The 14155-nt window shown below is 41.6% G+C and overlaps 1 protein-coding gene across 1 annotated transcript in view; it reads left to right on the forward strand.

Annotated features, from left to right (window-relative positions):
- Positions 1–14155, forward strand: part of MAP3K5 (mitogen-activated protein kinase kinase kinase 5) — a 189932-nt gene that overhangs the window by 167061 nt on the left and 8716 nt on the right. The window contains exons 24-26 of the mRNA XM_021693127.2: positions 1017–1202; positions 4273–4378; positions 13207–13450. Coding sequence (XP_021548802.1) covers positions 1017–1202; positions 4273–4378; positions 13207–13450 — 536 coding nt within the window. The remainder of the gene's footprint in view (positions 1–1016; positions 1203–4272; positions 4379–13206; positions 13451–14155) is intronic.

Below are 14155 nucleotides of genomic sequence, written 5' to 3' on the forward strand. Positions count from 1 at the left end.
TATTATTATATTTTTAGTATATAAACTTGTCCATCGGTTCATTCTTACAACGAATTACCTCATCGGTGTGTAAGGCAGTGTTTCTAGGATGGATTCTGAAGTGAGCCCCTTTTGATTGAAAGGCATTGACACACTTTAAGGGCAGTCGAAGTTCTGGGGGCACCTTGGAGGTGGCCTCACCTACCTGAAGGAGGTAGGGTCTTAAGGAATTCCAGCCATAGTGCCGAGCCGAGCCCCACAGAGACTGAAATTTGTGTGGGATTCTGATTACTTCATGTTCCAGGAGTTTGTACACGTCTTCTCAGCTTTGGCTGTTAATGACCCCCTTGGCGTGCCATTTCCATTTCCATCCATTTCCTTCCCTCTCCATGTAGATGGTCGTTCTCAATCCCATTGCTTCTGCTCTCCTTTCCTTACAGCTAGAGGTACTCTTGCTGCTATTTTGTGACTTGTCTCTCTGGGCTGACTTTGAGCTTAAGATCCTATGGCTTATTGCCTGATCTCTCTTTAGTTCCCCATTAAAATTTCTGAGTGGGGGGTGCCTGGGTGGCTCAGTCGGTTAAGCGGCTGCCTTCAGCTCAGGTCATGATCCCGGGGTCATAGGATCGAGCCCCGCATCGGGCTCCATGCTCGGCGGGAAGCCTGCTTCTCCCTCTCCCACTCCCCCTACTTGTGTTCCCTCTCTCCTGTCTCTCTCTCTCTCAAATAAGTAAATAAAATCTTAAAAAAAAAAAATTTCTGAGTGGTATTGCCTCAGCCTGTCCGTGTTTGGGGAAAGCTCTGTATATCTGACTAAATCATAGCTATTGGCTGACATGTGGGGTAGGTACCCTTCCTCCCAAAGTCTGATTATTTCTTGGGTGGTTGGTGGGGCTAGTGGGGCATAGAGTTCCAATATGGCCTTTTCCCTCGGGGGGGGAGGCGCTTTGAAGCCCAGTTCCCAACAGGGGCTGTGGCAATGGCAGGCTCATGATGAATGTGTCTAGCACAGATCAACTGACAGGTTTTATTCACAGGGGGCCGAAGAACCTAAACTAAAATGGGAACATATCACAACCCTCATCGCAAGCCTCAGAGAATTTGTGAGATCCACGGACCGAAAAATCATCGCCACCACACTGTCCAAGCTGAAGCTAGAACTTGACTTCGACAGCCACGGCATTAGCCAAGTCCAGGTGGTGCTCTTCAGTTTTCAAGATGCTGTAAGTATGATCTTTTGCCAATGTTTTTCCACAAACGTCCAACCAAAATTGGAAAAACAGGATAAAACATAAGTTCCGTTATCTTTTCTTTCTTTAATAATCCCGATGACCTCTTTTTTTTCGATGGTAAATAAGTGTGAGCTGGTTGCCTCTCTGTGTGCTTCTAAGGAGCAGATTTGTTGTTATGTGTTTGTATCCCCCAAAGTTAGATACCCATGAAATCGAACCCTGTGGGAAATAGCAAAACTAACAAACATCTCCCATGGCTGAACTCTGTTCTTATGAAATCATGTAGCAGGTCACTATTTTGGTGACTTTAGCCACTCATCTCAGTCATGCACTTTCTAATTCTGTATGAGAACTGCCATCTAGTGGTCATCGAGGAAAATGCAACCGTGCAGATTGGAATGATCGCCGCTGAATAAAATCAGCACTTCTTTTTTCCCCACTTTTTCTCTGGTTTCCATATGCAACACTTTAAACATGTTTGTTTAATACACATTAATTCATCACTGAATGAAAATTAGTCCACGAGAGATTGCTAAAGGCTCTGTCCTCTCAAATGGAGTTGCTATGCAACACCAAGTAGAAGCCAGTCTTTCAAAAGCCTGATTCAACCCAGTAGGTGCTCTTCGTGAGTGAGACTTACCTGTGGAACTCTGTACCAGAAAAGCCTGAAGCCACTCCTAGAAGGCCTTCGCAGGATGCGGGAGCCTGAAATAAGAGAGTTCCTGGCAGTGCCTCTGGTGTAAATATGAAAGCACTTTGCACGATGGTATTTAAATTCCCCAAATTAACTCACTGCTAATGTATTTATTTCTCCTGCATAGATGTCTTGACAATTGTATTTGGTGCATCAAATGATCCCTCCTTTAAAACCAAATTACAATCCCTCAACAGCCACTTGTGTACCCTGAAACTCTATGTAAGCCCCTTGGTCCTTGTGCTGTACTGTGGACAGGGACAACACTCCTGACTTGACTGACGTCATGGGTGATGAAAGCAACTGGCAGTGCCTATCACTAATAATTAAATGCTAAAGGCACACTTCACTGCAACTAGGGAAACCTAACCATCTGCAAATAGAATGAAATAATTTGGTGATTTTGCACTTGCCCACGCCTTTGGCTTCCAGCCTAAAGGCTGGAAAACAAATTGGCAAGTAGAATTCAGATTGAGAGTGGTTTAGTTGTAATCGTGGGCCTTGAGCCCAGGTCACACTCTCTGTCTCTCTCTCTCTCTCTCTCACACACACACACACACACACACACTTGCTATTGCTCACTCACCATCCAGGATAGGAATGAACCCAAAGAATGTACCCTGTTTAATGAAGAGCTATGGGGAGCGGGTCATAGTTATAGAGGATCCCTCTTCCATCTTCTGTGTGTGACTCATGAGAGAAATGTTCTAGTTTACTAAATGCTATATGCCCTACATTAGTCAAATAAGCAGGCAATTCCTTTAAGAAATGAAGGTACAAGAACAAACTCATTCTGAAAGGATTTCCTAGAACAAGTGTGAGCCTAGCAATGATTCACTTCTTTTTGGGAGCAACTACTATGAGGAATTCCTCAGACCGAGGAATCCTCCCTTCAAAACTGGGGGATTTTGATGAAGATAGACCAAGGGCAGGAATAAGCAACTGGAACTCCAGCTCTGGGTGTGGGATTGCAGCTAGGTCACCTTGTCCCTTGCTTCTTCTAAATTCTCTGGTCAGAGCCCAGACCTTTTCTTGGACGGTCGTGTCAGCCAGCAATTAGTGGAGTTAACCCAAATTTTAAATAAGTTTTTCTTGTCTTTATGTTAATGGTTATTTTTTTTAAGATTTTATTTATTTATTTGACAGAGAGAGATGCAGCGAGAGAGGGAATACAAGCAGGGGGAGTGGCAGAGGGAGAAGCAGGCTTCCCGCTGAGCAGGGAGCCCGATGCGGGGCTCGATCCCAGGACCCCGGGATCATGACCTGAGCCGAAGGCAGACGCTTAAAGACTGATCCACCCAGGCGCCCCAATAATGGTTATTTTTAAAAAGATAACGCATATGGCTTATACCTACAGTGGGATACTATTCACCCTTGAAAAAGAAGGGAGTTCTCACACATTATACTAAGTGAAATAAGCCCATCACAAAAATACCATGTGATTCCACTTACATGAGAGACCCAGAGGAGTCATATTCATAGAGATGGAAAGTAGAATGGTGGTCACCAGGGGCTGGGAGCGGAAGGCAGTGGGAAATTATTGTTTAATGGGTGTAGAGTTTCAGTTTTGCAAGATTAGAAGAATTCTGGAGATGGATGGTGGTGATGGTTGCACAACAGTGTGAACGTACTTAACGCCACTGAACTATATACTTAAAAGTGGTTAAGGTGGCAAATTTTATGGTATGTGTATTTGACCACAATTTTTAAAAAAAGGTAATGCATGTATCCATTTCAGTGTCTATTTAAATGTGTGAAATAGTATTAGTGACTAAAAAAAGATACCCTTATAACACAGACTTTCAGTGTGAACATCCTTTCTGGAATATTCCAGCAGGTTCCTCCTCTGTTTGCCGAGATATAAACAATGGTGGGAAGGAAGATAAGGCACGTGCTGTGGCAAATCTGTAGGTGGCACACACATGCTCATTTCCTCCCTTACCTGCTTTTCCAAGTCACCAGACTAAGCTGAAGCACATGGTTCTATTAAACCTCAGAATCACAACACTAGAGACCAGTGTTTATTTTTATTTCAAACCCCTCAGATTCTTTTTTCCTCCTTTACCACCTCCATCATCCAGTTTGCAAATGCCATGAGAAGTGGAAGTAGCTTGTTCTGAGTCCCAAAGAAGCCACATTTCATTTAACCAGACTGCCTTTGATTTGCTCACATGGGGAATCACCAGACTTTAATCTGAAGCGGCTGTTTTTCATTGTTTCCCAGCAACGTAAAGAAATTATTCACAATTCAAGGTGAAGAAACCTTTTAGTTGTTTCTGTTGATAGAATGTCATCCACATGCTTGTGTCATCTAGGTTATTTGCAATTAAACATTAAAATAGACTAAATGTCGCCCTCTTTCTCCAGGTCAATAAAGTTCTTCGGAATCATAATATCAAACCACACTGGATGTTTGCCTTAGACAGTATCATCCGAAAGGCGGTGCAGACGGCCATTACCATTCTGGTTCCAGGTCAGAAATATTTAATTACTTCACCAATATTTAGTGTTTGACATTTTAAATTACTGTTGATCTCTCATTTATGGTGTCTTCCTTACTGCCTTTCAGACCAAGTTAGCCCTTTTGTTAAACTGTTTGAAGCCACCAAATAATATTTATCTAGTGCATCTAGTCCACGCGAGGTACACCAAGCCAAATGTTTACTATGGGTGAGGAAGATTGCTTCCTTGTCTTTAAAGAGCGTATTTGGATATGGAGAGAAAGAGAAAATTATGCAGGTGACCCAAATACATATGCATTTCAATATACTCTTGTGTCATCTTTTACTGGTGGTTCCCAAACCGGCCAGTGCATTGAGGGATGTCAGGAGCTCTTTAAAATTATAGCTCTCCAAGCCCCATCCCAGACTGAGTGAGTAAGAATCTGCTGGGAAAAAGCCCAGGAATCTGATTTTAATCCAGCTCCCAGGTCATTTTGATCCACAGCCAGGTTTGGAAATCACTGGTCTAGACAGATCCCAGCTATGTTTGCAGTGAGGTACAAAAGGGGTAGTGTTGATGAAACAGAGTTTTATGGAGTGAGAGACACATTCGTCCTCTAAGGCAAACTTCCAAAGTACTTTTGATAGTGTAGTCACCAATAAAAAATTTTAAGCGAAGCTCTTCCATCCTATATGTGTGTGGGGGAGGGTGTGTGTGTGTGTGTGTGTGTGTGTAGAGATGATAGGTAGATAAACAGATTTAGATACATAAATCAGAAATATGTTATACTAATTTATACATGTATTATAAAGCGGTCTAAAATAGAAATTTAAAATGATTGGATAATGAAGTATCTTAAAATTTAGGATATTTACAAATGGTACCACAAACTTAAGTCATCACCAGGCCTTCTGAGTTGTGGAATTCCCTCTCTTCTCTCAGAATACCTTGTTTGATTTGAGAGTGAGGGCACCCGTGTCAAACTTTATACGAAACCTCAGTAAAGATGAATTTATTTCCTTCTTCTGTAAGAAAGAAATATGGGAAGTTCTAATATCCCCGAACATGCTGATCCTCTATGCGGGGCACACCTCCACCCCTCATCCCTCTTGCCCTGTTCCTTTGCATTCTTCGGGTCTTGGTTTAAAAAATGTCTTCTCAGAGTCCTGACCCACCACGAAGTCTAAAGTAGGCTCCACCACTATTCTGTCTCCTTGGCTATGGTTTTTTCTCCATTTGTGATGCTTGCTCCACAATTTGAAGCTACCTTGATTTTCTTGTCTCGTGGCCGTTACCCTAACCAGAGGGTAACTGTGTCTGCTTTATTCCGTGCTGAGTATATTGTCCAGCACAGTGCCTGTAAAACAGTGGACCCCTGATAAATATTAGCTGAAGCAATACATAAATGAGTTTCACCTGATTATAACAAATGAGGGTAGAAAATTTGCATAACTTAGAAAAAATTCTACAGAGGCACTGAAACACGTAATTAGCGGTTGGATGTGAACCTAGGGAGAGTAATGCTAGTGTAAACCTAATGTAATGCTCTAACCAAGGTAATGGATTCTTGTGTTTGCGGGATATATCACCGGGATAAGCTTGGATGTGAGGAATGTACCCTAGGAGGGTTATATATTCAAAAGAGATTAGGGGTGAAAGGGAATAGGTGTGTATTGGTGAAAAGGATAGATGTAGGCATAAGTTAAACACAGTAGCAACCTAAATGAGCAAGGGAGAGAGGGATTATACTTTGAAATATTTAAATAGCATATAAATGATCTGTTAATCTAATTTTTAAAACTTCCCTCTAAAAATGAAATACCTAAATGCAATGGATTATATCCTGGAATAGAAAAAAAAAAATCAGTGAAAAATTTGTGTAATCTGAATAATGTCTGTAGTTTAGTTAATAGTATTGTACCACTGTTAATTTCTTAGTTTTGATGAGTATACCAGTTATATAAGATGTACTGAGGGAACTGGAAGGTATATGGGAATTCTCTGTATGACCTTTGCGATGTTACTGTAAATGTAATATTCTTCCCAAATTGGAAGTTTAGAAAGCACACTGATCATCACACCGTAGTTGAAACACTGGTAAGTTTAGGGAGAGTGCAGAGAGGCACATCTTCTGCTTGGGTGGGGGTCCCGTTGGTGGGGGGTAAGCACTGCTTTCACCCAACCCATGTGTGGAACAAGGCATGTTCTTTATGAAGACGGTTTGCTAAGGAAAGCCATTTGTCCTTTCACTGTGAAATTGGTTTCTTTGAGGCCATTAGGAGTCTCAGATGAAAAACCCAAATTACTGTTTGCAAGCATTTTTTTTAAGTAGAAAATTAGTGGAGAAAGTATCTTTTATATTCCTCCTAGGATAGGGGAAGACCGTATGCATTTGTATACCAATGTATAAATGATGAAATGTGCAAACAAGAGGAATGGATTTCAAGCACTTGAGAGTTCCATCTAATTTCTGAATGTCCCTAAAGATATGATTGAGATTCAAAGAAACTTAAACCTTCAAACAAGCATTAAAAATGCCTGTCTTCATCTTCCCCTGATAAAAATTCCTTCTAGGTAACAAAACACTACAATTAGCCTACCAAATTTTGAAAGACACTCAAAAGAAAACCACAAATTTAAAAGTATGCCAACAGCAGTGCATACATGTCCTAGGTCTGTCCGCAGAGAGGACCTAGATCTTAGTATCTAAACACCATCCTCCAATAAAAGGAATCAGTGCTCCCTGGAAAGATGGTTGATTCCAGGCCTGGGGCAGGGAAAATACACATGAGCCTAGAACATCCTGTGATGCCAAAAAAGATGGAGGCTTTTTGAAAGGACACTGGAGACCACACCCATTTGAAGGAGTTCCCAAAAATCTAAGCCAAAACAATTTGGGCAATAAAATAAAATAATGATAGCCTTGGGTTATAGTACATAGAATAAACTAAATATCTGTAAGTCTATATTGATATAAATAATTGAATAAATAAGTATATGGAGGAGAAGAGCCAGGTCTTTGTTATAGAATTCCAGTTAATAAATGTAAAAGGTATGAGGGAAATAGACAAGCACCATTAGGCAAACACCACAGTAATAATTATTGCAGGCAAGAAGCATCGATGGCTGCTAAAATTAGTAAGCAAAAGAGTAACGAGAAACAGGATATTTGAATGGCTGCACAGTATCTGCCCACAAGATATTTACTAATCTCAAAGGGAAAACAGTGACTTTACAGTGGAGGAAACTGGCAGACACCTCCTGTACCAAATGATCAAGGTAAGCATCGCTAGGAATAAGACACATCAGCATCCTGTACCTCCTGATATGATTCATTTAGTAGTGCACAACATCGCCTTTGTGCTATTCTTGCCAAAAATGCATAGCCTCAACCTCATCATGACAAGACATTGGTGAATGCCAAATGAGGGTCATAGTACAAAATAACTGACCAATACTCCTCGAAAGTGTAGAGGTCGTGGGAGACAAAGAAATACCTGGGTACTGTCTCAGTCTGGAAGAGACTAAGGAGACATGATAACCAAATGCAGTGTGGGATTCTGGTTCAGAACAAGGGCATCAGGGGTGCCTGGGTGGATCAGTCAGTTAAGCATCTGCCTTTGGCTCTGGGCATGATCCTGGGGTCCTGGATCCAGCCCCACGTAGGGCTCCCTGCTCAGCGGGAAGCCTGCTTCTCCCTCTGCCTGCCACTCCCCCTGCTTGTGTGCTCTCTCTCTCTGTCAAATAAATAAAATCTTAAAATAAAAAAGAACAAGGGCATCAGTGGGAAACCTGGTGAAATTCAACAAGGTCTGTAGATTACTTAGTGTTATGGTAGCAAAGTCAATTTCCCCGGGTTGGGTCCTAGCGCCACAGTTGTAGAAGATGTCAAGTTTAGGGCAAGCCGCTGAAGGGTATACAGGAACTCTCTGTGCCATTTTTACAACTTTTTGTTATTCTGCCATTATTTCAAAAATAAAAAGTAAAAAATTAAAAAGTGTTCAATCTTTCTCCCAAAAAGAACACACAGAACACAGAGTACAGTGCAAGCCCCTTAAGAGTTTTTTTTCCTCAGGCTCTTTTCTCACTTGTCATCAGGAATCAGCTTTGCCCTGATTGGCAACACTGAATATCTGCTGTTACAGTCTGGCTGTGGGTAACCAGATGGAGAAATGCTGAGCATAGAGACCATGTTGGCAGTGCCAAGAGAGAATTGATAATGTAGGCATACTGACTACATTAGCAATAATTTTTAATGCTAAAGCACTTGATATTATTACCAGTTCAGCTGAACTACTCATGTGCCTGGTGTCCACATTAAAGTAAAATGACCAGCATTCTGTACCATCTGAGCTTAAGGCAGGAGTCATACACTACACTGACAAGGATTGTGATCTTTGGTATCAGAAATACCCTGTGTTAAAGAAGCTGGGTCTGGTTATTTCCCTCTGGGGAAAGAACTAGTTGGGGTGGTGGCTGGGGGTAGGGAAGTGGGAATAGTATTGTTGTTTGATTCCATCTTGCTGTATTAGAAACAGGCACCAGCTCTCAATTCCCACACATGGGCTTAAATACTACCCGCTCATTACAGCTCCCCCCTCCAACCCCCAGGTCCCTGGTTTTCTCCTGACACTTGGCTCTCTCCTGACAGTCCGTTCTGCCTTCCATTCTTCTCAGGGGGCTCTGGACCATCATTTGAACTTCCTTCTCTCAAATGCCTCTGCCCCTTTCCCCACAAGCAAGGTGTTCTCCTCCTCCAGAATCCTGCTTAGGCTCTTCTGCTTCCATGAATCAATCCATGAGTAAACCACCACTGAATTTAGTTATTGCAAATGTGCTTTATTTACCTCTTAGCATTCTTAATACATGCACACGTGAATTACATATGAACTAGGTCTATAACTGAGATCATCTAAGATATTTTTAGCTGCATTAATTTGTGCTTATAATTTCATGTCATCTTTGTACCTGCTCTTATGGCTCTACTGTATATTCCTTCTAGCTCTCCTTTAGGTTGTTACCTCTTTGAGGACAAAGACCAGATGCTCCATCTCACTTGCATATTTTACAGTGTGTAATTTGATGATGGGAGCCACCACAAAAGACCAAAATAACAAAGTATTGCATTTACTTACCATTTTCTACTTTCTTCAAATTATTTGAGAGAATTTTTCAGTCGTTTATACATACATAAAATGATAAAGTATACAGCGTTAGGGCTATATAAGGGGGTATTTAAATACAATAATAAATATCAGAAAGTTTCCCTCCCCAAAAGTGAGATGATAGTCAACAGCACAACAAAACTTTTTAATTGTTTTGAAAATTTCAGTTTGGATACCATAAAAGAAATTGAAGAATAATTTTAGAAAATTATAAAAGGCCTAAGCTTATATTCTAACTTAAGCTAGAACTGCACTTCCTTAAATTATTTTTTCTTGTTTTTTTTAAGATTTATTTATTTATTTTAGAGAGAGAGAGAGTAGGAGTGGGGAGAGGGAGGGCAAAGGAAGAGGGAGAGAGAGAATCTCAAGCAGACTCCCGGCTGAGCGCAGAGCCAGATGCAGGGCTCCATCTCAGGACCCTGAGATCATGACCTGAGCCAAAATCAAGAGTTGGATGCTTAACCATCTGAGCCACCCAGGCGCCCCTAAGTTATTTGAAAAGTAAGATTTTTAAAAATTATTTTGTTCCCTTATAAATACGAATAATCCTAGCAATATAACTCTTCCATTCCGTCAACATTTTTTTGAGAGGCTAATATGTCCTAACCCCTGTACTAGGTTCTGGATTTGTAGAAGGAAAACACCTGATTTTGAGGCCCTCCCACTGTAGATGAGTTAGGAAATGGAATTTTGGAAAGAGATAATGTAGAAAGCAGAGTAGAGGTGGGGCTTGGTTAACCTTAAGAGATAAAGAACAAGGGGGTGCCTGGGTGGCTCAGTCGTTAAGCGTCTGCCTTCGGCTTGGGTCATGATCCCAGGGTCCTGGGATCGAGCCCCGCATCGGGCTCCCTGCTCAGCGGGAAGCCTGCTTCTCTCTCTCCCACTCCCTCTGCTTGTGTTCCCTCTTTCGCTGTGTCTCTCTCTGTCAAATAAATAAAATCTTAAAAAAAAAAAAAAGAGATAAAGAACAAGGATGTGGAAAAACTAGATCCCTTGTATACTCTTGGTGAGATTATCAAACAGCACAGCCACCATGGAAAATAGCATCATGGCGCCTCAAAAAATGTAAAACTAGAATTGTCATACGATCCCGCAGTTTCTCTTCTGGATATATATCCAAAGAAAGAATTGAAAGCAGGATCTCAAAGAGAGATTTGCATACCCACATTCATAACAGCATTATTTACCATACACCAAGAGGTGGAACCAACGCAAGTGTCCACTGACGAATGAATGGATAATCAAAATGTGGTCTATCCATGCAATGGAATAGTATTCAGCCTTAAAAAGGAAGGAAACTCTGAAACATGCTACTTAAGGACATTATGCTAAGTGAAGTAATAAGCCAGTCTCAGAAAGACAGATACTGAATGATTCTACTTATATGAGGTATCTAGAGTAGTCCAACTCACAGAAACAGAAAGTAGAATGGTGGTTGCCAAGGACAGGGGGTAGGGGGAAAGGGGGAGTTGGTGTTTAATGAGTACAGAGTTTCAGTTTTGCAAGATGAAACTTACAAAAAGTTTGCAACTTTAAAACTAGCTCTAGAGAGTGCTTGAGTATAATCTAAATATACTTAATGCTGCTGAACTGGATACGTAGAAATGGTGAAAGTGGTAAATATTATGTCATGCATTTTTTACTACAATAAGAAGTAAGAAAAACAAGAGAGATCAAGGAAGGCAGAGCTCCATAAACCCGGCCCCTGAAGAAGGGCACCCTGATTTTTGTTATGAGCAAGAGATGAGGGGTTTTTTTTAGATGGTTGAATCTGAAGTGCCTGCCCAGCAAGAATAGCTAGGAAGTATTGGATGTAACAGGATCAGGGCTAGAAATAGAGTTTGTCATCGACACATTACAAGTACTTAGCCTTGATAGATTTCAATGAGCTTAGCAACAGGAGAGTAAGTAGAGATATAAAAAAGTGAAGGATAGAATTCCAGGTTCCAGCTTTTAAGGGGCAGATGGTAGATTAAAAAAAAAGAGAGAGAGAGAGATCTGAAGAAAAGCAGCAACCAGAGCTTTAGAAGAAAATACCATACACAGGTCCAATTAGGTAAGGAAAGAAAAGTTACCTGGAGGATTTGTTAGCTAGTCAGTCTTTGGTTGCCTTGCCCTGGTGGCTAGTGGTGGTGGGATGGGGACTTCTGTCACTCCCCCTGGAGCCATCTCCCCATCCAGGGGCTCTTAACCTGTGGGTTCATGGACTCTTTGGACAGGCTTCAGGGAGTCTGTGAGCCCGCAGGATATCAATGCAAAATCTTGTATGAATGTGCTTTTCTTCTGCAGGGACTCTCCATGCCTTTCATGATGTGCCATAGCATATGGAGTCAAGATCCAGTATTTCTGCTACCCTGATTTTATTTAGATTATGAGTGTAATTCCTTTTTCTTGTCCATCTTGAGAACATAATCACAATTTATAGTATTGTTTTCTATGGGAAGATACCATCCAAGTTGTGAAGTGACATGCTGATGAACTCATGCGATGTATTTAAGTTGGAGACTTACAACTTTTACACTTTAAAATTTCAGTGGTTAGTCAACAGGGTAGAGTAGGACTCATACTGAGAATCAATCCAGTAGGGGCGCCTGAGTTGTTCAGTTGTTAAGCATCTGCCTTCGGCTCAGGTCATGATCCCAGGGTCCTGGGATCGAGCCCCACATCGGGCTCCCTGCTCGGCAGGAAGCCTGCTTCTCCCTCTCCCACTCCCCCACCTTGTATTCCCTCTCTCGCTGTCCCTCTCTGTCAAATAAATAAATACAATCTTAAAAAAAAGAATCAAGCCAATAGTCAAAACCAGTCTTACTAGAGTGAATATAAGCACATGTTGCATTTTCAGGACCCCCTCCATCCCCTTACACTTTGACCATTACGGGCAAAAAGTATTCTGTGTATTTACTTTTATTTAGATAATCTCACTATATCTCAGTTTCCTCATTTCTAAGTGAGTTAATAGTTGCCAGATATTACATAATATAAAAAATGAATTTTACTTGTATAAACAAATGTTTATGTTAACAGGTTTTTACATAATTGCCTTTCTGATTTTAGCATTTTCCCCCATCTTTTTTTTTTTTTTTAATTTGTCAGAGAGAGAGAGAGCACAAGCAGGGGGGAGCGGCAGAGAGAGAAGCAGGCTTTCTGCTGAGCAAGGAGCCTGATGCAGGACTCGATCCCCGGACCCTGGGATCATGACCTGAACCAAAGGCAGACGCTTAATGACTGAGCCACCCACACATCCCCCCCCCATATCTCTTTATTTTATTTATTTATTTGACAGAGAGAGTGTGAGCGTGAGCAAGGGGAGAGGCAGAGAGAGAGAAGCAGACTCCCTGCTGAGCAGGGAGCCCAACGTGGGGCTCGATCCCAGGACCCTGGGATCATAACCTGAGCCGAAGGCAGACGCTTAACCAACTGAGCCACCCAGGAACCCTTTCCCACATACCTCCTGTGTGGTGTGGCCATTTTTCTTGTTTGAATTAGGTCATTCTGCGTCAATACATCCTGTGAATTTTGCAGATACACTGGAACAAAAACTGTAAATTAATGCCCAGAAATCCATCCCTACATTTGGAAAAGCAGTTTGGAACACATATCTTATTGATAGCAGGGGAGAGGACATTCATGTCAGAAGAAGTTACAGCAGTCAGTCATATGTCATTAACACTGTTGTTGGTGTTACGCCTAACAGAACTGAGGCCACATTTCAGCCTCGCGTCTGAGAGTGACACCGCTGATCAAGAAGACTTGGATGCAGAAGATGACCATGAGGAACGGCCTTCGAACCAAACTGTCCGAAGACCTCATGCTGTCATTGAAGATGCTGTGGCTACCTCAGGGGTGAGCACGCTCAGTTCTACTGTATCCCATGACTCCCAAAATGCTCACCGGTCCCTCAATGTGCAACTTGGAAGGATGAAAATAGAAACTAATCGGTAAGTCCTATTCTGATGTGGGTGGGGTTCCTTTCCCTTCCTTTTATATAAGTGCATGTGTTTTGGGTCTATTTTAAAGTTTGGTCCACAGATGGGGCACCTGGGTGGCTCAGTCAGTTAAGCATCCAACTCTTGATTTTGGCTCAGGTCATGATCTCAGGGTCGTGAGGTCAAGCCCTGTGCTGGGCTCCACACTGAGCATGGAGCCTGCTTAAGATTTTCTCTCTCCCTTTCCCCCACCCCCTCAAAAAAAATTAAAGTTTGGTCCAGAGAATACAAAATGATTCCTTTATCCCATTCACATAAACTTGGTTTGATATCTTTCTTTATCAAACAAGAGAGATTTGTCTTAGTCTCTTTAGTCAAAATCATTTTCTGCTCTACCAATTCAAGCCTTGTTCAGCACCATTCTTTGATCTCTGCTTTATCTCCAAGTACACTGAGATTTTCAAAGTAGTTGTAACCTCAGAGACTGTCTTGGACACAGACTCAGAGCATCGTGTACCATCCCAGAAGCAGCTGAAAGACAGACAGGAAATCCATGTTCTTGAAAGCCCATGATTTGGAATATCAAGTTCTTTTAGAAGAGGAAGATCTCTGTTCTTGAGAATAAATTTAGTAGTGCTAAAGCTTTGCTTTTCTAAAAAGAACCTTGAAAGGATGATCAGTTGACTACATTTATGATCCTATTTTATTTTGAATATG

Source organism: Neomonachus schauinslandi, chromosome 8 (assembly GCF_002201575.2).
Source record: "Neomonachus schauinslandi chromosome 8, ASM220157v2, whole genome shotgun sequence".
NCBI classification, from domain to species: domain Eukaryota; kingdom Metazoa; phylum Chordata; class Mammalia; order Carnivora; family Phocidae; genus Neomonachus; species Neomonachus schauinslandi.